The 25,583-nt window shown below is 50.2% G+C and overlaps 1 protein-coding gene across 2 annotated transcripts in view; it reads left to right on the forward strand.

The window, feature by feature from the left end:
• The window catches only part of ARHGAP39 (Rho GTPase activating protein 39), a 109,369-nt gene that overhangs the window by 78,796 nt on the left and 4,990 nt on the right, over nucleotides 1-25,583 (forward strand). Inside the window, exons 4-7 of one of the 2 annotated variants that reach the window (XM_030303567.1) lie at nucleotides 4,159-4,242; nucleotides 10,110-11,433; nucleotides 12,950-13,511; nucleotides 22,593-22,685. In XM_030303567.1, coding sequence (XP_030159427.1) covers nucleotides 4,159-4,242; nucleotides 10,110-11,433; nucleotides 12,950-13,511; nucleotides 22,593-22,685 — 2,063 coding nt within the window. The remainder of the gene's footprint in view (nucleotides 1-4,158; nucleotides 4,243-10,109; nucleotides 11,434-12,949; nucleotides 13,512-22,592; nucleotides 22,686-25,583) is intronic. The other variant, XM_030303568.1, reaches the window with a different exon arrangement.

The raw sequence follows: 25,583 nt of genomic DNA on the forward strand, positions 1-25,583 counted from the left end.
TTCTCTGGAATGTAGATTGAGACTTGTTATCTATTCCTTCTCTCTGCTTACCATGTTTGGTCCTTTTTTAGCCTTTGAACATATGGAATACAGCTTTAATAAGTCGTAACATTCTCGTTACTAATTCTGTCCTCTGTGTCAATTCTGGGTCAGCTTTGATTGATGGATTTTCCCCTCACAGTTCATTTTGAGAGAGGGGCTGCTCCTGAAGAGGGAGGGCTCTTGATGTGCTCAAGGAACAGCAGGAAGGCTAGAGGGGCTGCTCAGAGGAATCATAAGGAGTTGCTCTGCCCTACCTTCCAAACCAGTTGTAGGTATTCATCTGTTGTGGCTTGTGATGAGATTTTACATACTTCATCTTTGAAAGTTTCTTTCTACACTGGTGGTTACTGCTAAATGCTGATTATCAATCCGTGAGCATCACTTGGAAGGCATTTATCAAATTCTCTTAGGGGCACCTGGGTGGCTTAGTCAGTTAACCGTCCGACTTTGACTCAGGTCATGGTCTCCTGGTTTGTGGGTTCGAGCCCCACGGCCAGCTCCGTGCTGACAGCTCAGGGTCTGGGGCCTGCTTTGGATTCTGTGTCTCCCTCTCTCTCTGCCCTTAACCCACTCACATTCTGTCTCTGTCTCTCAAAAATAAATGTTTATTTATTAAATAATAATGTTATTAATTAAATAAAATAATTAATTTTATAATTTAATGTTATTAATTAAATAAAAATGTTTATTAAATAATAATATTATTAAAAATAATGTTTATTATTAAAAAATTCTCTTAGATTCTCCTCTTGATATTTGCCTTTTAGTGTGCCCTTACATTGCAGATTAATAACTCCTACTGCAAGTTTTTGGAAGCTCTTCAGTTACACAGTAAAGTAGGTTTTGAAATAGGGAAATTTCGTCTGCACTGGCACTTACATAAGGTCTGGAAGTCCTGCTGGAACTATAGTTTGGTACTGGAAAATGTGTGATCTGGCTCGAACCCCCTACGGTTCCCCCACTCACTGCTCCTTGCGCCTTAGCACAGCGGCTTCATTTCTGTCCTGGAGGGTGCCACACTCTTCCTCCTTGAGGTTCCTCTGCCTGGTCTCTTGTTTGCCCTGTTCACTGCCCAAACACGCCTCCCAGAGAGCTGCCTCTGACCTCCCTCCCTGGGCCTGCTCCATGTCTGGGTCCTGCAGATGCCTGAGGATCTGGTTCATTCTGTGTTGGCCCCACACTGAGGGCGAGTTCTGTGGCAGCAGAAATGTGTCTGCCTTACCCATCTTGTGTCCCTGCCCCCAGCCCAGGCCCCGCATGGAATGCTTCGGCAGCAGTCTGGAGGAGAGGTGAGCCCTGGGTACCGGTGGCTGGAGTTAGAAATGGAAAGGAAAATGTCAGAGTCCCTGAAGGCCCAGGGAAGTGTGACACCATAGAATTCAAAAGGAGGAGGTCTGAATACCTCCAGAAGGTAATGGTGCCATCCTGGTGGTGGAAAAACTGTGTTGGCTTTGGCTTTGAAGAAAAAAGAACTGTGTGTCAACCTGGCCTGGGTACAAGTGACAAAGCCACAATGAGCACAGGAACATACGGGTTATAGCTGCAACTCGGGCCAACCACCAGGTGCTCCCAGCTCTGCGGGATCTCTGTCGGCTTTTGGTGGCCAGCCGGAAGGAGGAGGGATGTACCAACTGAGGTAGATACATGTATAGACACCTTACAGATGTGTTTGCGCACATCACTCTTCATGTTTCTAGCTTTTTGTTCTGTAGCATGATTACATGTTAGGAAATACCACCAGCATTTGCCGTTCATTTATTCAACTTCAACTTCTATTCATTTATTCTCACATTTTTATGGGCGCCTAGGTGGCTGAGTTGGTAAAGTGTCTGACTTCAGCTCAGGTCATGATCTCGCGGTTTGGGAGTTTGAGCCCCGCTTCAGGCTCTGTGCTGACACCTTGGAGCCTGAGGCCTGCTTTGGATTCTGTATCTCTCTCAAAAATAAATACACATTAAAAACATAAACTAAAATAACATTTTTATTACAGAAGCAATGCACATTAGTTGTAGAAAGTACATATAATTACATGGAAGAAAAATTATAAAGCCCATTAAATGCTATGTATCAGTTTTCTGGCATTTACCTTTGCAGTTTTGTTTTCTTAAGTTATTTATTTTGAGAGAGAGAGAGAGTGTATGTGCATGAGTCAGCCAGGGACACAGAGAGAGAATCCCACACAGACTCAGTGATGTCTGTGCAGAACTTGACGTAGGGCTCAATCTCACAAACCATGAGATCATGACCTGCGCTGAAATCCAGTCAGACACTTAACTGACTGAGTCACCCAGGCGGCCCCCTTTGCAGTTTAAAAAATAGTACAACAGCAGAAGGGAAGCAAAAATAATATAAAAACAGGGAGGGGGATGAAACATAAGAGACTCTTAAAATACGGAGAACAAACTGAGGGTTGCTGGAGGGGTTGTGGGAAAGGGGATGGGCTAAATGGGTAAGGGGCATTAAGGAATCTACCCCTGAAATCATTGTTGCACTGTATGCTAAGTAACTTGGATGTAAATTTAAAAAATTAAATTAAATTAAAAGAATTTGGAAAAAAAATAGTACAACAGTATTTCCACAATTGCATTCTGTTTCTCAGTATGAACAATACTGAGCGAGTATGAGTTCCCATTGCTAGACACGTGATTTGTTTCCAATGTACTTGCTAAGTATGAAATTTTTCATTCCTGTTTACTAAATTCTTATATACATTTAGGTCAATATTTGTGTTTTCTGCTGCATTCCAGAATCTGTGTAGTTCTCTACCAGTACAGTACTGTTTTAATTATTTGCCTCTATAATATTGTTTGTATCTAATGGTAAAAATTATTACTCCCATTATCATTTCTGAACTTTTTCTTAGTTATTCTTACATGTTTATTTTTTGGGGTTAACTTTCCAAACATTTTAAATTTTAAAATTTTAAAAACATTTCTTTCTATTGGAAATGTTATAGGATAGAATACATTAAATGTATTAACCAATTTAGAAGGTATATCTTCATAATTATTGAATTTTCCAATCCAAGGAAACTTGTATGTATTCACATTTCTTTAAGTACCTCATATATTTATAATTTTATTCATACTGACCCAACATACTCCTTTTTAACTTAATTCCTGGATTTTTAGTTTCTTTCTGTGGTGGTTATTGCTGTGATGAAAATGAACTTCTTTCCTAACCAGTTTCTGCTGAAACACGGATACTCGTCTCTCACTTCATGTGAGTGATACAACATTACAATCTCCCTAATCCTTTTGGTAGTTTTTCCCATGATTCCTTTACTTTTTCTAAGTTCACAACTAATGACAATTTTCTCTTTTTCAAATATTTAAATCTCTTTTTTTTTCTTGTCTTTACCGCACTGACTAGCATTTCCAAAAGTACGACATACTGGCGGTAAGAGGACATGTTCTTATTCTGACTTTAATGAGTATGCTTTCAGCCTTTTACTACTAAATATTATGCAGGCCTTGAGTTTAATATGGATATTCTTGATAAGGTTAAGTAAATTTTCTTTTACTTCTGGGTTACAGAGATTTTAAATCATAACTAGACATTAATTTGCCCACATGCCTTTGAACATCTGCCAATATAATCACCCACTAATTTCTTTCCCAGATAATGAGTGCCTGTTGTGCTCCACACCCCCACTCTTAAGAAGCTTATCATCCCAATGAGAGTATTTCTAACCCTGCTTCTTTCTCAGGTCATCTAGCCAAAGTCTCACTAACCCCATCACCATAGCCTTAGAGTAGAAGCCCCAGTTCCAAGTCATCTAAGCCCCTAACATCCAAGATGGAGCAGTCGAAGTCTTTGTCTGTCCTCCAGCTTCTGGAAGGGGCCACAGCGGGGTTGTCCCTGCTGGAGGGCAGGTGGGTCTCCAGCCCATTCTGTCCAGGCCATGTGCAGTGAGGCAGGCTTAGGGTAGAGGAAATATCCATTTGACATGGTGAAGGGGATGGCTTTGTGGGCTGGACACTGGGGTTATTCCTGAGAAACTAAAAGAAGGACTCTTATCTTCTTAAGAGTGAAAGGTTTATTGTTTTGAATGTACCATATTTTAAAAGTATTACAGTCATGCTTGTGTCTTTTTTTCATCTTGTTGTGTTTCAGCTCTTCACCACCAGGAGTGTTCCTTGAGAAGGACTATGAAATTTACCGGGATTATAATGTGGATGGACAACTTCTTCACTACAGGTAGAACCCACTGTGTCACACTTGGCCCTGTCTTCTGACTCAAGGGTGGTGTTTCTGGCAGCTCTTAGATGAGCTGGAGAAGAATCTGGCTCAACAAGAAGCAATGAGCTAGGTGTATGCAGCACGTGGGGCCCTGTACTAGCCAGAGGAACATGAGGAAAAGCTGTTGGGGCCACCAGCGCATGGGTAGAGGCCTTTTGGAGTGGCCTCCAGGCTCATGTGGCAGCTTTGGGAAAGCTGGAAGAAGCTTGTCACTGCCCAGTTTGGAGAGCTGTGGAGCCCATTGCTCTTAACAGAGGAGTGAGTCCCTGGGCGATCCTCAGCATGGTCTCTCCTGGAGCTCTAGGCTATGTGTCACAGTGCTTCCCCAGGCAAAGTCAGGAAGATTGGTGTTAATCACAAGGAAGGAAGTGGACATTGATTGGTCTCTCTTGGTCATGGGTTGGCCTTGCAGAGTATTGGAAGGTTCCAGAGATGACCCTTAGGACCCAAGGGCACAAGAATCTGTCAGACTGGGCAGGGGCCATCCTCAGCCAACTCATAGCTCCAGGTGGGGTTCCGTGCCTCTTGGTGGCCTAGGTGCCCTCAGCACAGACCAACAGGAGTGATACCAGTGTTAAGTGAGGAATTTGAACCCCTGAGGGGTCTTTGGTGGTTTGCTCCGACGTTTTAAAGATCAGTGTTGGAAGTGCTAACTGGGTTTGTTGATAGGGGATGGAATCTGAGCCTGTCTGGGCCCATCAGTGTGGGTGTGTGACTGAGGGTATGTTCTGCACCAGTGTGGGTGCATTGAGCACTGCTCTGGTGGGCTGCCTATCAAAGCCCCCCACACTCTGCAGGGTATGTGTGACCACCTGGGCTTTGGTGGCCTGTTGCTGCGCTGGCCCTGCCGCCCTGGGTGCCATCTGAGCTGGGTATGAGAATAGCAAGTTGTAGTTTCAGGAGTGCAGGCATTTTGCACATGTGATACCCACTTCCTAAGGAGGTGGTAGCAGAGTAATTCCTGGCTGCTGCCGCTGCCGCCTCCTCCTCCTCCTCTTCTTCTTCTTTTTAATCTTTATTTATTTTTAAGAGAGAAAGATCAAGAGAGAGAGAGGGAGAGCATGAGTAGGGGAGGGGCAGAAAGAGAGGGAGACAGAATCTGAAGCAGGCTCCAGGCTCCAGGCTGTCAGGCCAGAACCCAACACGGGGCTCAAACTCACAGACCATGAGATTATGACCTGAGCCGAAGTCAGATGCTTAACTGGCTGAGCCACCCAGGCGCCCCGTCCTACAGCACGATCTTGATGGCCCACAACGGACAGGCCACGCCATGCCTCCTCGGGTCACAGCCCTCAGCACCCTCTGTCAGGCAAGGATCTTTCTTTACCTCATAGCCCCTGAGGGGGGCCTGGCACCAGGGTTGTGTCATTACCTGCTGAGTGATGAAAAAAAGTACAAAAATAATGCTTCATGCTTGTTGAGTGTTTCCTGTATGTCAGTACTGAGCTGAGGACTTTATCATATGCACATCATGTTACTTAATTCTCATAAGAACCAAGGAGGACACTAAGTCAGTGATGGTAAGTGATATTCCAAGCCCCGCAACCAGGGAGCAACAGGCTGGCATCCAGTCTCAGATCTCTGGATTCCAAAGCCAGCAACCAGGAGCAGAGTTCCCAGGAATGGGAGCCTGCATCCTGAGTCCTGCTACTGTGTGACTTCTCCTCAGGACAGCGAAGCCGAGCTGCTGGGCATCACTGTCAACTGGTGGGTTCGGTTCCTGGCTGTGCTGAGTGGGCCATGTAACTGGCATGTCGGAGTAGGCTGCCTCACCCACCTCCAGTAATTGGAAGTCGTGGCCTTGTGCAGAAAGATCCAGCAGTAATCAGAGGACGGAGGCAGAGATGGCAAACTATACGACTAGTTTAAGATACTTGGGATTTCTCCTTTTGCAGCGGTAGATTAACTTCTCTGAGACCAGCCTAAACACAGAGAGCAAAATAGACTAAATTTTCCTGAAGATCTACTAAGGTGTGAGGACTTGAGGGCTGAGGAGGGATCGGTACAACCCAGCACACATAAGATACTGCCTCTCCCCCAGGACAGTTGAGAAGCTGAGCCGACCTTTGAGTGGTTCCATGACTCCAAAGTCAGAGTCACAAAAAGGAGCTCTAGTTAACATTCCATGTGGACCCCTGAAAGGCTACCCCCAAACCTAAACCAGCCTTCAAACCTAAACCTGATTTCCCGTCAGCTCAGTCTGACATGGGATTCAGGTTATCTGCCCTTTCCCCAGCTGCCTGTCAGAAACAAAAATAAACCCAGAGCCTCAAATTATCTCTACAGTTTTTCATACGTAGTCCTTAGAATATCAGTCTAAAAATTATCTATGTAGAAAATCCTAAAGAATTGACCAAAAAACTCCTAGAACTGATAAGTGATTATGGCAAGTTTGCATGATACAAAGTAAGTTTACAAAAGTCAATTTCTTTCCTATATACTAGCAATGAGTAAGTGGAATTTAAAATTAATACCATTATGCATTAGCACCCCCAAAAATGAAATGCATAGGTATAAATCTAGCAAGATATATACAAAATCTATATGAGGAAAACTACAAAACTCTAATGAAAGAAATCAAGAACTAAATAAATGGAGAGATATCCTATGTTAACGGACAGGAAGATTCAATATTGTCAAAATGTCAGTTCTTTCCAACTTGATCTATAGATTCAGTGCAACCTCAATCAAAAAACCCCAGCAAGGTATTTTGCGGATATCAACAAACTGATTCTAAGACTTAATGGAAAGGTGAAAGATCCAAAATACCTAACACAGTATTCAAGGAGAACAGTGTTGGACGACTAATACTCTTGATTTCAAGACTTACTGTGAAGCTACCCTAATGAAGACAATGTGGTATTGGCAAAGAATAGACAAATAGGTCAGTGTAAGAAAATAGAGAAATAAACCCACGACAATATAGTAAACTGATTTTGACAATAGGGAAAGGCAATTCGGTGGAGCAAGGATGGTCTTTGCAACAAACAGAGCTGGGACAACTGAACCCCCACATGTAAGGAGATGAATCTAGACACAGATTTTACTGCATGAAACTTAGCTCAAAATGGATCTCAGAGCTAACTGTAAAACTCAGAACTTACTCATACAAGATGACACAGGAGAAAACCTAGACGATTTTTGGTATGGTGATGATTTTTAGATACAACATCAAAGGCACCATCCATGAAAGAAATCATTGACACAGTGGAACTTCATTAACATTAAAATTTTCTTCTCTGTGAAAGATGTTGTCAGAGAGTGAGAAGACAAGTCACAGCCCGGAACAAAATATTTGCAAAAGCTAGACGTGATAAAGGACTGTTACTTAAAATATACAAATAACTCTTAAAACTCAACAGTAAGGAAACAACCTGAATTTAAAATGGGCCAGTGGGGTGCCTGGGTGGCTCAGTCGGTTAAGCGTCTGACTTGTGATTTCACCTCAGGTCACAATCCCAGGGTTGTGAGATTGAGCCCCTCATCGGGCTCTGCACTGACAGTGTGGAGCCTGCTTGGGATTCTCTTTCTCCCTCTCTCTGCCCCTCCCCTGCTCACACTTTCTCTCTCTCTCCCTCTCAAAAACAAATCATTAAAAAATAAATAAAAAACAAAACGGGCCAGAGACCTTAACAAACACCTCATTAAAGAAGATAAACAGATGGCAAACAATCATATAAAAGATGCTCCACATCACATGTTATCTGGGAAATGCAAATTAAGACAACGAGATCCGCCCGCACACCTACTAGAACGGCCACAATCCAGAGCACCGACAACACCCGGTGCTGGTGAGGACGCGGAGCCACGGGAACGTTCGCTCGTGGCTGGTGGGAAAACGGAATGGGGCAGCCACTTTGGAAGACAGTCTGGAGAGTTCTTATAAAATTAAACATGCTCTGGCCACGTGATCCTGGAGTCACGCTCCTTGCTGTTTACCTAAAGGAGATGAGAACTTGTGTCCACACGAGAACCTGCACACGGGTGTTCACAGCGGCTTCATTCAGAGCCCCCAAACCCTGGAACAGCCGAGGTGTCCGTCAGCAGGTGAACGGACAACCTGTGGTCCATCCAGACAACGGGATGTGGGTCGGCACTAAGTAGGAACGGGCTGTCGAGCCGTGAAAAGACCTGGAGGGACCCTAAATGTATATTACGAGGTAAAAGAAGCCAGTCCGAAAAGGCTACGCACGGTACGATTCCAAGTCTGTGACATTCTGGAAAAGGCAAAACCGTGGAGACGGTAAAAGACGAGTGGGGGCCAGGGGCCGGGGGGACGGGAGGGACAGAGGATTCAGGGCAGTGAAGCTACTCCGTGTGACACTCTCAGTATCGGGCACACGGATTACACGTCTGTCCACACCCGCAGAATGTGCGGGCCTAGAGTGAGCCCTGAGGTAAACTGTGGATGCCGGCTGCTGACGAGGCATCACGATCAGGTACCCGTGTCCGTTCACTGACTGGGACGCAGGTACCACTCTGGCGGGGATGCTGACAGCTGGGGAGATCACACACGAGTGGGGGCAGGGGGTATATGTGAAGTGTTTGTACTTTCCCCTCAGTGCTGCTGGGAACCTAAAAGTGCTATAGAAAGTTTTCTCATCTGTGCCTAGGTGCAGAATGTTATGGGTGAGAGCAGAGTTGTAGGAGGGGAGTGTGGTTGAAAAACAGGACCTGAGATGCTGGGGGCGGGGGGGGGGGGCAGGGATAGGTGGCCCACCACCCCATAGGAGCACAAGCAGGTACTGAACCCAGGAGTGAGGCCTACAGAGAGATAACCATATTGAATCCAGAGTTAGGCCGCTGGAAGGACCACCCTGGCTATCTGTTGTAGAAATAGTTCTGTGCCCAGTGCTGGGGTGGGACCAGGGCAGAGATGCACACACAGAAGCCCTTGTAGTGAGTGTCATGATGGGTACCAGAGGTGGGGGCGGGCCTGGGGGAAGCTGTCTGGGCAGGAGAGCCCCCTGGAGGGGAAGGCTGCAGGGCTGTATTAGGAGCTATGTGCAGGGACCTCCCAGGACAGGAGCACAGCCACTCTAGGCTGCACTGCCCAGGAGTCAGGGCCCCAGCAATGAAGCGTGCACAGGTCATTTACAGAGAAGCCCCCCCAGCAAGTATCAGGCCCCTGAAGCCTGAAGCTCCCATTTAGGAAGTGAGGAGGACGCTGAGAAATGACCAGACCTCTTGGGCCATGACCCCAGATACCTATGAGGCTGAGACTGGCAGGTAATGGGTTCAGGCTGATAGCTGGGCCAAACTTCCACCTCTCCCCAACAGGTAACCTGTGCCTGTTCCCTACCCAGAACCTCCCCCAGGTAACCTGTGCCTGACCCCCCCCCAGAACCTCCCCCAGGAAACCTGTGCCTGTACCCCCACCCACCCAGAACCTCCCCCCGGAAACCTGTCCCCCCCAGAACCTCCCCCAAGGAAACCTGTGCCTGTCCCCCTACCTAGGACCTCCCCCAGGAAACCTATGCCTGACCTCCCCCCCCCCAGAACCTCCCCCAGGAAACCTGTGCCTGTCCTCCCACCCACCCACCCAGAACCTCCCCCAGGTAACTTGTCCCCCCCCAGAACCTCCCCCAGAAAACCTGTGCCTGTCCTCCCCCCACCCAGAACCTCCCCGCAGGAAACCTGTGCCTGTCTTCCCACCCACCCAGAACCTCCCCCAGGAAACCTGTACCTGTACCCCCACCCACCCAGAACCTTCCCCCGGAAACCTGTCCCCCCCCAGAACCTCCCCCCAGAAAACCTGTGCCTGTGCCCCACCCACCCAGAACCTCCCCCCAGGTAACCTGTGCCTGTCCCCCTCCCCCCCTCAGGACCTCCTCACTTCGGTGGAACTCAGGCACCAAGGAGCGTATGCTCATCAAAGTTGCGGACCGGGAGCCCAGCTTCCTCTCCTCCCAGGGCAATGGCTATGCCCTAGACAGCCAGTCTGGCGGCCGCTCCCGCAGACCCTCTGGTGGGCAGCACTCACCCAGCCTGCAGACGTTTGCCTCAGAATCTGATGGCCCCGTCTTCTTCCCTGAGCGGAGGCCATCACCCTTCCTGAAGAGGGCCGAGCTGGGGAGCTGCTCCCCGCTGCTGGCCCAGCCACGCAAGCCTACCAGCGACTCGCAGCCCTCCTCCCCACGCTACGCCTATGAGCCCCCCCTCTACGAGGAGCCTCCCGTGGAGTACCAGGCTCCTATCTATGATGAGCCGCCCATGGACGTCCAGTACGAGGCTGGCGGGGGCTATCAAGCTGGCTCACCCCAGCGGTCTCCAGGCCGCAAACCAGCACCCTTCCCACAGTCACCCAAGCAGGGCTCCGCCTCGCCCTACCAGCAGCTGGTGCTGACCAGGCAGAAGTGCCCCGAGCGTTTCCTGAGCCTGGAGTATAGCCCTGCAGGCAAGGAATACGTGCGGCAGCTGGTGTACGTGGAGCAGGCCAGCTCAAGCCCCAAGCTGCGTGCAGGCCCAAGGAACAAGTATGCACCCAATCCCGGGGGTGGCTCACTGCCCCTGCAGCCCAGCCCCTGCCTGCTGCGGGATCAGCGCCTGGGGGTCTCCTCTGGGGACTACAGCAGCATGGAGGGGCCTGAGCTGCGGCATCAAGACGATGCTATGTCCTGGTCCAGCCAGCAGGACACCATGTCCTCAACAGGCTACTCCCCGGGCACCCGCAAGAGGAAGAGCAGGAACCCCTCTCTGTGCCATGTCCCCAGCGCCTCGTCCACCGAAGTCCCCGGGGACCGTGACCTCCTCGCTGAGCAGCCCCCGGCTGAGGAGCGGCCCCTGTGTGGGCCCGGCCTGGCCCCAGTGAAACGTGCAGAGGGCAAGACTGGCGAGGCTGAGCCCTTTCTGGCGCAGGCCCGGCTGGCCTGGGAGGCACAGCAGGCCCGCTTTCACACGAAGCAGAGAGGCAGCTGGGACTCCCAGCAGGACGGCTCAGGCTATGAGAGCGATGGGGCAGTGCCTCTGCCCATGCCTGGGCCTGTGGTGCGCGCCTTCAGTGAGGATGAGGCTCTGGCCCAGCAGGAGAGCAAGCACTGGCAGAGGGGCGCCTTAGAGAGGCTCGCTTTCCCCCAGATCCTACTGGAGAAGAGCATCTCTGTGCAGACCAACCTGGCGTCGCCAGAGCCCTACCTTCACCCCTCACAGGTAGGGAGGTGTGGCCGGGGTCCCTGGGCAGAGGCGGGGCAGGTGGCACTCCGTTCCCGACAGGCATGAGGACAGGCGGTGGGGCTCCCTCACCGCGGTTCCTGCTAAGGCCTGGCAGGATGCTGTCAAGGTATCTGGGGGTCAGAGGCTGTGCCCTGACTCCCTCCAGGTCACGGGTGCAGGGAAGGCAGGGGAAACGGGTGGGTAGCCGCCCAACCACTGAGCCCCTGAGCTTCTGTCCTCCCACCTGTGAATGGGCTCTCAGGTGAGGAACTGTGCAGGCGGAGTGTCGGGCACCCTTGCTCAGAGCTCTTCCCAGGGAAGAGGAGAGGCCAGATACCTGGTCCAGGGGCCTGGTCTGGCTTGTCCTTCCCTGCTCAGCGCCAGGTGCCGGCGTCAGTCAGGCCCTCTGAGCCCACGTGTATCTTCTGTCTAGATCATGTGCTGGAGCTTGATGTCCCAGAATTTTGTGTGGGCCAGTATCTTAGTTTTCACCTCCTGACCCCTGACATTTCCAACCAGTCTGCCGTATGAAGCCAAGGCCTGGCATCTGCCCAGAGCTGGCAATGGCCAGAGGGCCTCTTGGTATTGGGCTCCCCACTTCCACCCCCAGTCCTGCCAGGGAAGACATGCCCAAGGGCCCTGTAACCTTGGGACGCCAGTGTCCCTGGGCGGGGCTGCCTTTGTGCCCCTCCAGGCTGGAGAGCTCAGAGCATCATTTCTGTCTGAGCTGAGAAAAGAAAGGGGTGTTACCCCAGTGACACCTCGTACACTTGTGCTGAAGCCATTAAGAAGGCAGGGAGGGGGCCTGGGGCAAACCCTCCCTCCCCAGCTTCGTGGGAGACCAGGCCCGCAGTGCAGGCCCCCTTGTAGGCCGACCTTGCCACTGCACAACCTCACTCTGCCCATGATCCCATGCGAGGATCTTCGTTGGAAGGGTTAGGCTCTGATGGGAAGGGGCAGGCAGTGTAGGGGACCAAAAGTGACATTGATGTGTTCTGTGGAACTTTGCATATGGGCTTTTCCGCATCCTGGCGGGGTTGCCCTTTTCATCTGCTTCCCAACCTCAGAGCCCATAGAACTAGCAGAAGCCAAGGCAAACAACAGTGGCAAGGCCAGCAGGAGGCAGCATCCTTCCGCCACCAATGGGGGCAGCATTCCCCAGCTTCTTCCCACCTGAGGGCACAGCCCAGAAAGCCAATGAAACACACCCATGGCTTCCTCCTGCCCCCAGACCTGCACTGGACACCCCCCCGCCCCCAACCAACAACCCTTAGTCGCAAGAGTAGGGAACACTTCCCAGAGGCTGAGCCCCTAGGGTAAAGATTGGACGAAGGGCCTCTCTGGGTCCCCTCGCCAGCTGTGTGTTTGTGAGGTGGGTAGAACAAAATGAGGCACGAGCCTCTCCAGCAGCCTCGTGGACAGTGGGGGGGGGGGGGGGGGGGGGGACACACCTCTCTCCTGGCTGGGTGGCGTAGGGCGCACACCCGCCTCATGGCCCCTCTGTCCTTCCTAGTCCGAGGACCTCGGTTCCTGTGCCCAGTTTGAGAGTAGCCGCCAGGCCCGCAGCGTGATGCCCAGTGCTAGCTGTGTGTTCCCCACCTTCACTCTGCGCAAGCCATCCTCGGAAACTGACATCGAGAACTGGGCCTCCAAGCACTTCAACACACATACCCAGGGCCTCTTCCGACGGAAGGTGTCCATCGCCAACATGCTGGCCTGGAGCAGCGAGTCCATCAAGAAGCCCATGATTGTGACCAGTGACCGCCACGTGAAGAAGGAGGCCTGTGAGATCTTCAAACTGATCCAGATGTACATGGGCGACCGGCGCGCCAAGGCAGACCCGCTACATGTGGCCCTGGAGATAGCCACCAAGGGCTGGAGCGTGCAGGGCCTGCGGGATGAGCTCTATATCCAGCTGTGCCGGCAGACCACGGAGAACTTCCGCCTCGAGAGCCTGGCTCGCGGCTGGGAGCTCATGGCCATCTGCTTGGCCTTTTTCCCACCCACACCCAAGTTCCACTCCTACCTGGAGGGCTACATCTACCGGCACATGGACCCCGTCAATGACACCAAAGGTAAGACTCAGTGCGCGAGACCCCTTGCCCCCCCCCCCCCCCAGGCTCTGCCACCAGCTCAGGTAAGGGCCGTGGCAAGAACGTCCTGGTAGGCGCTGGCAGCAGGTACGTGGAGGCAGGTACAGCACCGCCAAGCGGACACACGTGTCCTCGGGGGGCCATGTCCTAGGATTCCACTAGGATGTGGGGTCCTTGGGGAGCCCCTCCTTGGCACTGAAGCCCTGAGAAGAACCACAGGCAATCCTAGAACAGGGTTCCCAGCCACAGGCCAACAGGTCAGAAAGAAGGAGGTTGGATGAGCACTGGCATCCATGTGTCAGCCAGCGGGCATCCACTGTGCTGAGGCCTTCATAGCTGGTCACTCTGCCTGATGGGAGAGCCATCAGGCAGCCCTGTGTGCTTAACTGCGTTTGCTTTCAGCCATGTTGTGGCCTGGAGGGGTAGCCATCCCAGGGGACTCAGGCTGTCTGTTGTGAGTGGGGAAGAGACTGGAGGGTCCCGGAGCAGGGCTCTGGCTCCTGAGAATAGGGAGGAGCATGGTGACTCAGGCCTGCATCGGCTTAGCCCCAGGCCACCAAGGTACTGCGAACTGACTTGGCCTTGAGCCACCTCAAAGAATCAGAGGTTCGACCAGCATGAGTAGCCAGGTGCTGGTGGCTGCCTGGGGCCAAGCGTGGGGCCACATTCTGCCAAGGGATCCCAAAAGCCATGCATCAGGTTTGTCTGGTCCCAGGCCTGGCCTCCTTGGGGGAGGACTCAGGGCCATGGTCTTGCCAGCCAGACGGTGCCTGTAAAGCTGGCACAAGTCCTAGGCCAGGCAGAGAGAGAGGGGACAGGGCCAGAGATAACACCTGCACCTGCAGCAGGCTGTCTGCCACCCAGACAGTCATGAGCGTCCACAAGGCATGGCATGGAACCAGCTCCTGACACATACGTGTGCAGATACGTGCACAGACGTGCACTTTCTAGGTCAGATGCCATGGGCTGCTGTTCTTTGGGAGCGACTGTCTACCTTGATCTGGCCAGGGCCTTGCCCCAGCCCAGGCGTGTGAGGCCAGGATGTATGCACACAATGATGGGGGCTGCGGCTACCAGGGCAGTGGTGGGTCTTCTGCACAGGCAGAAGAGCACAGGCACCATTCAGCACATCGGCCATTTGGTGGGAGATCTTAGAAGCCATGAGATTCTCATGAGGCATGCAGTTTTTGAAGCAGGGTCACTGAACACAGCAGATGGTTCTCCCCAGGTGGCTCCCACAACATGCAGAACATGCGACCTGGCGGGTGGCCCGGGGCGGCCTGGGTCTGCCTCGGTCTTCTCTGGCCTTTCTAGGACAGGATGGGCCCCCGTTAGCTTTGTGGTTCACTTCAGCGTATTCCACAAAGGCCTTAAAGTGTGTGTCCACTGCTCAACACGTAGCCCTCGGAAGCCCAGGGAGGGCTTGCTAAGTGAAAAGGTGAGTGAGCAGTGAACAGACAGAGGCCAGAGGCTCCTGGGGCCATTCCAGCCAGCTAGCTGGGGCTCCTATGAGGAACTTGAGCTCTGGGCCCCATGCTGGGCCCAGCAGGACACTCATCATGGCACAGAGGTTTGTGGGCCTTCGTCCCAGTGTCTGCACCATGGGGACAGGGCTGGTGTTTATGGGGAAATTGGTGGTCAGCCTGGACATCCATGACTTTGAACATCCACCCACACTGAGGGAGGCCCAGGTGGTCTCAGCCCAGAGAAGGAGGTGGGGTCTGTGTGGTCCCACCAACAGGAAGGACCTTCTGGGTTGTGGGATCTGATCTCACATGTGACACAGGGCTGCCCTCCAGCCAGAAACCAGCCCCAGGACCATTCCTGGGTTAGCGTCTGCTACACGCTCTGCTCAGTGCTGAACCAGAGGGGAGGTCTTGTGCTTCCTCCCACTGGCGCATCGAGGACATAGGTGCTGCTGGCTGCTGGTCAGGAAGGCAGGCCCCGTCAGTCAAGAAGGTGTGGCCTGTGCTTTGAGAAAGGAAACTGCACCTTGTCTTGGGGTCACTGGCAAGGGCAGAAGTAAGCCTGGCTCCCAAGTGGTGCTGCACCCTGAGCTGTGTTGCTCGCCTGGGTGCCAGCACACGTGTGACATCTGTGTGGTCACCACTGTGCGAGACCAAGGCGCCAGTGCAGTGAACCCCAGTTCACCTGTCTGCTGACCCCCAGCTTAGCCCTGTCTCATACATGGTCGTACCTTTGTGCCAGCCACCAGCAGAATGCTTTCACGACACTTGTCTCCTCAGGACCTGCCTCGCAGGGTCTCAGCAGACATCACCGATTACAGCCCTCCCACATGCTCCACATAGCAGCACCGTGGAGGGGTGCAGACCCTAAGGAGTTTCCTTTGCTGTTAATGCACTAAGACTTAGGGCTTCCAGGTAAAGGTGTCAGTTTTGACACATACAGTTACTCGGACTCCATCTTGAACTAATGAACAGGGAAGGAATTTTTAAAATGAGAAAAAAAAATTTACAAGGGAATGTAAAATGTTGCAGCCACTGTGGTGTGGAAAACAGTGTGGCAGTTCCACAAAAAATTAAAAATGGAATTACGATAGGATCCCTCAGTTCCACTTCTGGGTATACACCACAAAGAATGGAAAGCAGAGACATGAACAGATAGTTGTACACTCAGGTTCATGGCAGTCTATTCACAATAGCCAAGAGGTGGAAATAGCTCAAGTGTTCATCAGTGGATGAATAGATAAATAAGACGTGGTCCATACATAAAATGGAATATTATTCAGCCTTAAAAAAAGGGAAGGGAATTCTGACACATGTACAACATGGATGAAACTTGAGAACAATATGCTCAGTGAAATGAGCCAATTCAAAAAAGATACTGTATGAGTCAACTCAAGAGGGCCCTAAAATATTTAGATTCATAAAAACAGAAAGAATGGCAGATGCCAGAGGCTGGGGGAGGGACAGGTAGAGACTTGTTTCATGCCTACAGAGTTTCCATTTGGACAGATGAAAAAGTTCTGGAGATGGTTGGTGATGGTTGCACAAAAGTAATAATGTGCTTAGTGCCACTGAACTGTACAATTAAAAATGGCTATAATGGTAAATTTTATCTTCTGTGTATTTCACTGCAATAAAAATAATAAAGCCCACAAGGACAAAGAGCATGAACACTATGTTTTGGAAGCTGAAAAGTACACGAACAAGTGGCAGGAAGCTGGCGTGGCAGACCAAGAAATGTGGATCCCGAGCAGACAGTGACAAGGCTTAGAAGCTGAAGTAGGTAGCAAACCCTTAAGAGCTGCACAGTGGGTGGAGCCAGCTTCCTCTAGCAACGGTTTGGAAAGGGTGTGACCTTGAAGCTGGAAACAGAAGGCCTAGTTGAAAGTCTGTTTAAGAAACGGAGCAGCTACCATAGGTGTGCCTGGGTGGCTCAGTTGAGTAGGTGTCCGACCTCCTCTTGGGTCATGATCACACAGTTCACGAGTTCCGAGCCCCACAGTGTCCAGGCCTCTGCTGTCAGGCCTTTGGATCGTCTGTCCCCCTCTCTCCCTGCTTCTCCCCAGCTCATGTTGCGTGCTCTCTCTCTCTGTCAAAAAAAAAAAAAAAAAAAAAAAAAAAATTTTTTTTGAAGAAAGAAAAGCAGCTACCATTAGAATAGGTAGGAGTATAAATTTTGGACCCAAAGCATTTGGACTCAAATCCCAGCCACATTTTCAAGATAGGCCATATTCTGAGCCATAAAACAAGTCTCAAGAAATGCTAAAGAAGGTTAATCATAGAAGTGTGTTCTCTAGTCACAACACAATTAAATTAGCAGTCACTAACACTAAGATATCTGGAAAATCCCTAAATGTCTGCAAACTAAAGAACATATTACTGAATAGCCCAATGATCAAATAAAAACCTCAATGGAGGGGGGTATTGGGGAGCACCTGAGTGGCTCGGCTGAGGGCCCAACTTCAGCCCAGGTCATAATCTCACAGTTTGGGAGTTCCAGCCCTGCGTCAGGATCTGTGCTGACAGCTCAGAGCCTGGAGCCTGCTTCAGATTCTGTGTCTTCCTCTCTTTCTGTGCCCCCGCCCCCCACTCACAGTCTGTCTGTCTGTCTCTCAAAAATAAATAAACATTAACAAAATTTAAAAACCTAAGGGGAAATTAGGACATATTTTAAACTGAAAGAAAATGAAAACAAAACATACATTAATTGTGGGATGCAGCCACAGCAGTTCTTAGAGGGAGATTATTCTAACATGATATCTCAAATTAGTGACCTCAGTTTCTACTTTAATTTTTTTTAATGTTTAATTACTTTTGAGAGAGAGAGACAGAGACAGAGAGACAGAGACAGTGCGTGAGCAGCAGAGAAGCAGAGAGAGAGGCACAAAATCCAAAGCAGGTGGTTCCAGGCTCTGAGCTGTCAGCACAAAGCCCCATGCAGGGCTCAAACTCACAGACGGCGAGATCATGACCTGAACTGAGGTTGGACACTTAACTGACTGAGCCACCCAGGCACCCTTCAATTTCTGCTTTGAGAAACTTAAAAAATAAATGCTACCAAGAGCAAGCAGAAGAAAGAAAATAATGAAGATCAGAGTAGAAATCAATAAAAGTGCAAACAGAAAAACAAGGCAGAAAGTCAATGAAACAAAAAGCTAATTCTTTGAGAAGATTAATGAAATTGATAAATCTCTAGCTAGACTAATCACAATGAAAAGAAGATATAAATTATCAATCTCAAGAATGAGAGATGATATCACGACAGATTTAACATGTAAAAGGAAAAGGAAATGTTACAAACAACTTTATGCAGTAAATTTGACAATTAAGAAGAAATGGGCAGGGGCGCCTGGGTGGCTCAGTTGTTTGAGCATTGGACTTTGGCTCAGGTCGTGATCTCACATTTCATGGGTTCAAGTCCCACGTCAGGCTCTGTGCTGACAGCTCGGAGCCTGGAGCCTGCTTCAGATTCTGTGTTTCCCTCTCTCTGCCCCTCCCTTGCTCTCTCTGTCTCTCTCTCTCAAAACTAAATAAACATTAAAAATTTTAAAAAAGAGGAAATGGAGAGATGCCTTGAAAGACACAAACTACCAAAGATCACTCAATAAGCAACGGACAACCAAAAAGAAAAAAAAAAAAAATCCTGTATCTATTAAGGAAATTGAATTGTTACTTAAAACCTTCCCACAAAGAAAATTAAAGGCCCAAATGGCTTCCCTGGTAAATTCTACCAAGCATTCCATTGTTTGTGTAGCAATTCTTTACAAACCTATTGAGAAAACTGAAGTGGAGGGAATATCTCTCAGTTCATTCCATACCAAATTTATAAAAGGACATTACAAAAAGAGAAAAGCACAGACAGTTCTCCTAAACACAGAAATTGTTAATGATATTAGCAAATTGACTCCAACAATATATAAAAAAGATAATGCATCTTGAATAAGCAGGGTTTATCTGAAGAATGAAAGGTTGGTTTAACATTAAAATTCCATGTAATTTGCCATAGCAACAGTGAAAAAGAAAGACCATGTGATCATCCCAATAAGTGCAGAAAAAACATTTGGCAAAATCCAACATTTGCATTCCTGATATAAACTCTAAACAAACTAGGAACAGAAGGGAACCTCTTCAACCAGATAAAAGGCAAATATTTTTTAAAACCCTTCAGTACCCAAAAGAATGGAAAGTAAGAAGTCAAACAGATACTTGTACAGCAATATTCATAGCAACATTATTCACAGTAGCCAAAAAGTGGAACCAACCCAGGTGTCCAGCACGTGAATGGATACGCAAAATGTGGTCTGTTGATACAATGGAATATTTTTCAGCCATAAAAAGGAGTGAAGCTCTGTTACGTGCTACAACACAGAAGAACCTTGAAAAGTTATTCTAAGTGAAAGAAGCCAGATACAAAAGGGCAAATACTGTATAATCCAACCTTTGTGAAATCTCTAAAATAAGCGAATTCATAGAGACAAAGTAGATTAGAGGTTATGAGGAGCTGGGGAAGGGTAAATGAAGAGTTTTTGCTTAATAGGTATAAGGTTTCTGTTTGTGGTGATGTAAGGATTTTAGGAATAAATGTGATGGCTGCGTGAAATTGCGAATGGATCTAATACCACTCAATTGTACACTTAAAATGGCTCTATGGCTACATTTGTATGGTTATATTTTACCACAATTAAGAAACACCTCTAGCCAGCGCCATACATAATGATAAAAGACTGAATGCTTTCCCTGCAAGATCAAGAACAAGGCAAGAACCCCCAACCCCACTGCATCTACTATACATCGTGCTGGAGGCCTAGACAGTGCAAAGTCGTGGAAAAGAAAAGGCATCCAAATTGGAAAGGAAGTGTGCAGTTTTCTTTAATCACATACAACACAGTCTTCTATTAGATCCATAAAAATACTACAATAAGTGAGTTTAGCAAGGTTGTAGGATATAAGACCAATATAAAAGTTAATCATGATTCTACATAATAGCAACACACTACTGGAAATAAACATTTTTAAAATACCATCTGGGGGCACATGGCTGGCTCAGTGTTATATGCGACTCTTGATGTTGGGGTCATGGGTTTGAACCCCACGTTGGGTATAGAGATCGCTTAAGAATAAAATCTTGGGGCGCGTGGGTGGCTCAGTCGGTTAGGCGTCAGACTTCTGCCCGTGTCTTGATCTTGCGGTTTGTGGGTTTGGGCCCTGCACTGGGCTCTGTGCTGACTGCTCAGAGCCTGGAGCCTGCTTTGGATTCTGTGTGTGTCTCTCTCTGTCTGCCCCTCCCCAGCTCACACTCTGTCTCTGTCTCCCAAAAAATAAATAGACATTAAAAATTTTTTAATAAAAGAAATAATAAAAATCTTAAAAAAAGAAAAAAACCCAAAGTAGCATTTAAAAATATGATAAACTTAGGGGTGAATCTGACAAAAGATTTCTAAAACTTCTACAATGAAAACTCCCAAACATTGCTGAAAGTCAGGAAGGCCTAAGTTAATGGAGAGAAATACCATGTTTATGAATCAGAAGATTCAATAGTGTCAAGATGTTACTTCCACCCAAATTGATACATAGATTCAATCCTAATTTAGAAATTAACAGGCTGGTTCTAAAATCCATAGAAAATACAGAGGACCTGGAATAGCCAAAATAACCTCTGAAACAAAAGAGCAAATTTGGAGGACTCACCCTACCCTACTTCAAGTCTTGTTACAAAGCTATAGTAGCCAGGAGAATAAGCTGTCGCCGGAAAGGTAGATAGTAGATCCGTGGGACAGAATAGAGTCCACAACTAGACCCGGACATACGTGATCGACCAGTTTTACACAGAGATGCAAAGGCACGTCAGTGAAGAAAAGGATAGTGCTTTCCTCAAATGGTGCTGGGACAGGTGGATGTCCAAATGCATAAAAAGATGAGCTTCAACCCATACTTTATGTTGTATGCAAAAGCTACCTCAGATCATAAACCAGAATATAAAACCTAAAACTGTAGCCGTGTCTGGACGGCTCAGTTGGTTAAGTGTCCGACTCTTGGTTTCGGTTCAGGTCATGATCTCACTGTTCGTGAGTTCGTGAGTTCAAGGGCTGATAGTGCAGAGCCTGCTTGGGGTTCTCTCTCACCCGCCTCTCCTCCCACCCCCTGCTCATGCTGTGTCTGTCTCTCTCAAATAAACTTTAAAAAACAAAACAAGCAAAAAGGAAAGTCCTAAACCTAAATTTAAAAAGCAAACAAATAAAAAACCCTAAAACTGTAAAACTAGTACAAAACACAGGAGAAAGGTTTTCTTGACTTAGGGAAAGGTTTTTATGTGTGTGATACTTAAAGCACTATCTACGAGAGAAAAACATTGATATATTGGACTTTAACAAAATTAAATCTCCTCTTCAAAAGACACTGTTCAGAGAGTAAAAAGATACAGCAGTTACAAATGAGTTAGAGGAGTCTAGAGGGTCCTGTGGTGGCGGATCACAGTTGGAAGTATTGGTGTGGGGATATTGGAGGGATGTGCATATACAGGGGCTAGTGTAAAATGTATCTTTACTAGCTCTGTCAGCACCCCAAAAGCAATGAGCACACCTCACACCCAGATCTTGGTTCCTAATACCATTTTCCACTGCAAGGAACCAGGGCTCCTTGGAAAAACAGCTGAATCTAGGGCCGGTGCAGGGAGTGTACACGATGCAGTGCCCAAAGTCAGAAAGTGCTGGTGGGGCCACGGGGGAGTTGGCAGGGTGTGTCAGGACACAGGAGCCAATGGAAAGGGCTCCCAGTGGCCAAAGCTGGAGCAGTTGAGGGAAAATGAAGTCGTATTGGATTATAACTCAGAGTGTGAAATGATACGCCCACAAGTCCTTAGTGATAAAAATAAATGATAGGTAAGATAGCAATCTCCTGTGCAGAAGAATAACAAATAATTTGTGTAAATGGTCCACTGTCAGAGAAGAGCGAAACTCCCAACCTTAGTGTGGGCTGTGCATAGAGACTCCCTTCCAGAGAGCTCAGGATGGAGGGGGGTGCGAAGGGCTCCCTATCGACAGTGGTAAGGTTTTTTTGCACAGAGTGGGAGGCATGCCCAGATCAACCCCAGAAGCCTGTTGTGCTGCTCGGCACCTTCTCCAACACCAGCTCAGGAGCCTGGGACCCCTGAGTGCAGCCATTTAGGAGCCAGATGGCTGGGCTGGGGGCTCCTCCAGCCAGCTAGAGGGTCCGGCACTGGCTGCCTCTCTTCTCTTGACCAGGGTCACCTTCCCTGCATCTTCCTGCCCACCTCTAGCATGAACAGAGCCAGCTTTCTGGTTGACAGTGCTCAGCAGGGCCCCAGTACCTACCCCGGTCACGTGGTCCAGACACGTTCCCATACACAACCACACACACCACATCACTGCTGGGCTGGGTGCTCCTCGGCCCCAGCTGGGCATTGGCCATGGCCCTATTTCCCTTTGAGGAATCCAGCAGGGGTGCAATACCTTCCCAGCTGATGGGGGTCAGCCTCAAGCAGGCCCAGGGGCCTCCTCGCCAGCCACATCTCGACCCGCGTGGGCATGCATTCCTGGCTTTGTGTTCTGTGGTCCTCATGGCTCTGTTTGCTCCCCAGTGACGCAGCATATGAAAGCGCTCCTGGAAAGGAACACTAAGAAGAAGTCCAAGTTGAGAAAGAAACCCAAGCCTTATGTTGAGGAGCCGGATGGTAGGGCCTCTCCCCACAGCCCCTGTGCGCTGTGTCTGCACAGTTCTGCTCTCCGGCCTAGGCCGCCTGGCCTCCTTTCTCTAACCGCTTCTGGGCTGGAAGGGGTGTTGGTGGGGTGGCACTAACCATCAGGCCTGCGGCCTCCTGAGCCAGCCGGAGGCCCCAGGTCACTGAAGAGGGTCCTGGGAGAGGCCACACCTGCCCTGCGCCTTTCTCCGAGGTGCTTCAGAACAATTTCCAACTTCACGCTGGGCTCTCAGTGGGGAGGGGCGTGAGGACGAACTGGGCAAGGCCTGCGGAAGCCCCCCTAGGTGAGTGTTTGCTGAGGAAGTGCCCTGAGGGCCAGTGCCTGCCCAGTCCTGACCTCCAACCCAGGCCACCCTGGCCTTGCTTCCCTGGTGGGAGCCCATGGGTTTTCCAACCTCCCCCACCAGCCTTGCCCTTCTCCTGGGCCTAGTTCAAGATCCACACCCCCATCCCGCTGCTGTCCAAGCTCCACGGAGGCCCCGCTAACCCAAAACTGTACCCTCCCTGCTGGGAGAGCTGGTGGTCTCACTGTTGTCCTGTCAGCTTCCCTTCCCGGCACCGGGGCTCTGGCACCAGCCCCTGCCCCACCCCTGGCACTTCCCTCAGCCTTGGTACACATACCTCATTCCCCAGACTTGCCCCATTTCTGTTTCTCTAATACCAGTCAACCTCAACACCCCTTCCTCTGGGAAGCTCTCTGGATGCATGCTGCCCTTGGACACAAAGGGGAAGCTGCAGTCCACAATTTTCAACTGCCCTTGGGCCACACCCATCTGGAACGGAGTGGAGGGGCTCTGAGCTCCTACCGGAGCCTGTTCACGAGTCGTGTTGCCACAGGCAGGTGGGCCTGGGGGCACAGCGAACGGGCTCCTATGGGCCTGGGCTTGGGCTAAGCAGGACACTACAGCCCAAGATGGTGTTGGGTAGTGAGGAGGGAGCTAGAAGCCCTGGGACCCAGCAGTGTCCATGCCAAGAGGTGGCAGTGGCAGGTTCTGGCCAGATCCAGTGGCTTCTGAGGCTTGAGGCCAGGGCTCAGGGGCACTAAGGCCCCAGGGCAGGCCTGGATCCCTGGCATAGCAGCATAGACTCAGCTGCTTCTGTCAGTCCCCTTGGGGCCACCATCTCCCCACATAAAGACTGGGCATGGCGTGTCCTGGCAAGGCTAGGACAGGTCAGTGGGCCCAAAGCAGAGCACCCCACACCACCGTGAGAGTCTCCCTGGGTTGGCCGTAGGCCCTGCACATCCTCCCAGGCACTCAGCAGACAGCCCTCAGTCCCGGCCTGGGGAGCTCTGCCCACGGCAGTACAGGGTGCAGAGGGGCTCTTGGGACTCTGGGCATACATGGCCACAGCCCTGGTCCTCCCTGTGATACCCGCAGCTGCAGCTGCTGAGCTGTGCACCAGACCCCAAGGTCAGCCCTTTATAGGCACCTGTGAGGTAGGTGTCCCTGTCTCATCCTACAGAGGAAGAAGCTGAGGCCCAGAAAGGCTGCCTTCTGACCAGGGTTACCAACTGAGAGGTGGCAGCCCCAGGATCTTCAGATCACAGTCTGTTGGAGAGGCCCTGAGACAGGAGGCATTCGCTAGGCCCTAGCCAGTCTGCTGCCTGCTACAAAGTGCTCTCTGGGCTCCTGGTGGCCAGTGTAAAGCCCAAGGCCCCCTTTGCCTTCCAGGTTCCTGACAGCCTGCCCAGAAAGGCCAGGTCGGCCCGTGGCAGAAGGTTCTAGGTGCTGTGTCCTCAGCTGGCCTGTCAGAGGCAGCAGCTAGGATTCTCTGCCAGGGATCTGTGGATCCCCCCTGGGACCATAGGGAAACAGGTTCTCCAGGGAGAATAAGAAATGTTTGCTTTCACTTTACTCTAAAAGAGAATCCCCTTACCACTTACAATAATAAAACTATCTTGGGATAACTCAAAAAGATTTTCATTAAGCCATGTTTATGTTTTTCACACTGAGGTCCAAAGACCCCCATGTGCTTGGACGTCCACAAGAAACTGCTTCCCTTAAAAGAAGATGGGGGTATTTGGATTTGAGACTTGGGTGTAGAGGCCTCCCTCTGGCCGGCAGGCACTGGGGCAGGTGGACCCAGCAGGGGCAGGGCTTTCCAGAGAAGGGGCCAGTCCTGAGCCTGGAGGCACACATTACAGCTTTTCTGTCTGTCGGTCCTTGGCACCTATGCCTGGATGGCTCCTCTGGGCTCCGCCTCATTGCGTGTTCTTGGTCTTGTCGCTGCTTCCGTTTTCCCTCCCTTCCCCACCACCCCCCTACCCTTCACCAGGAAGGATGCTGCACACATTTCAAACCCACCCTGTGTGGGATCTCCTCCCCCACTACCTCTCCCTCCTCCCCACCTTGTGCTTCTCTCTCCTTCCCCTCATTTCTGTATCTGGAGAACCTCGTGGCCAAGGTCCCTGAGGTTCTTGCCGTCAAACTGCCACCCGAGCCATCACCCCCATGACAACTAGCCAGAACTTCTGCCAGGAGCAGAGTTTAGAAAAGCCCTCTCCCAGCCGCCTTCAGCCCTCGGGCAGAATTTAAAGGTGTCCTTCTGTGGCGTGGCCCTCCCACTGACACCCAAGCTTGGGACATGGGGCACCCTCTCCACATTCATCCCCTTTTCCACTGCGGCCATCTCCTTGGCTTCCCTTTCCATGACTCCTGTCCACACAGCCCTCAACAGACAGGGATGGGGCGCGACAGGCTGAGGCCCCTCTCCCACAGCTACACAGCATCCCTGGCTGGAGGCAGGGCTGCAGGACCTTTGGCCCAAAGCCCCGTCCCCAAGTGCTGGCCCAAGGCAGAGGGCACTAAGCTCCTTTAGCCCTGCTGCCTGTGGAAATGACCCTTGTCAGGGGCTCCTCGGAGCTAACTT

The sequence above is a fragment of the Lynx canadensis genome, chromosome F2 (assembly GCF_007474595.2).
Source record: "Lynx canadensis isolate LIC74 chromosome F2, mLynCan4.pri.v2, whole genome shotgun sequence".
Taxonomy (NCBI): Eukaryota; Metazoa; Chordata; class Mammalia; order Carnivora; family Felidae; genus Lynx; species Lynx canadensis.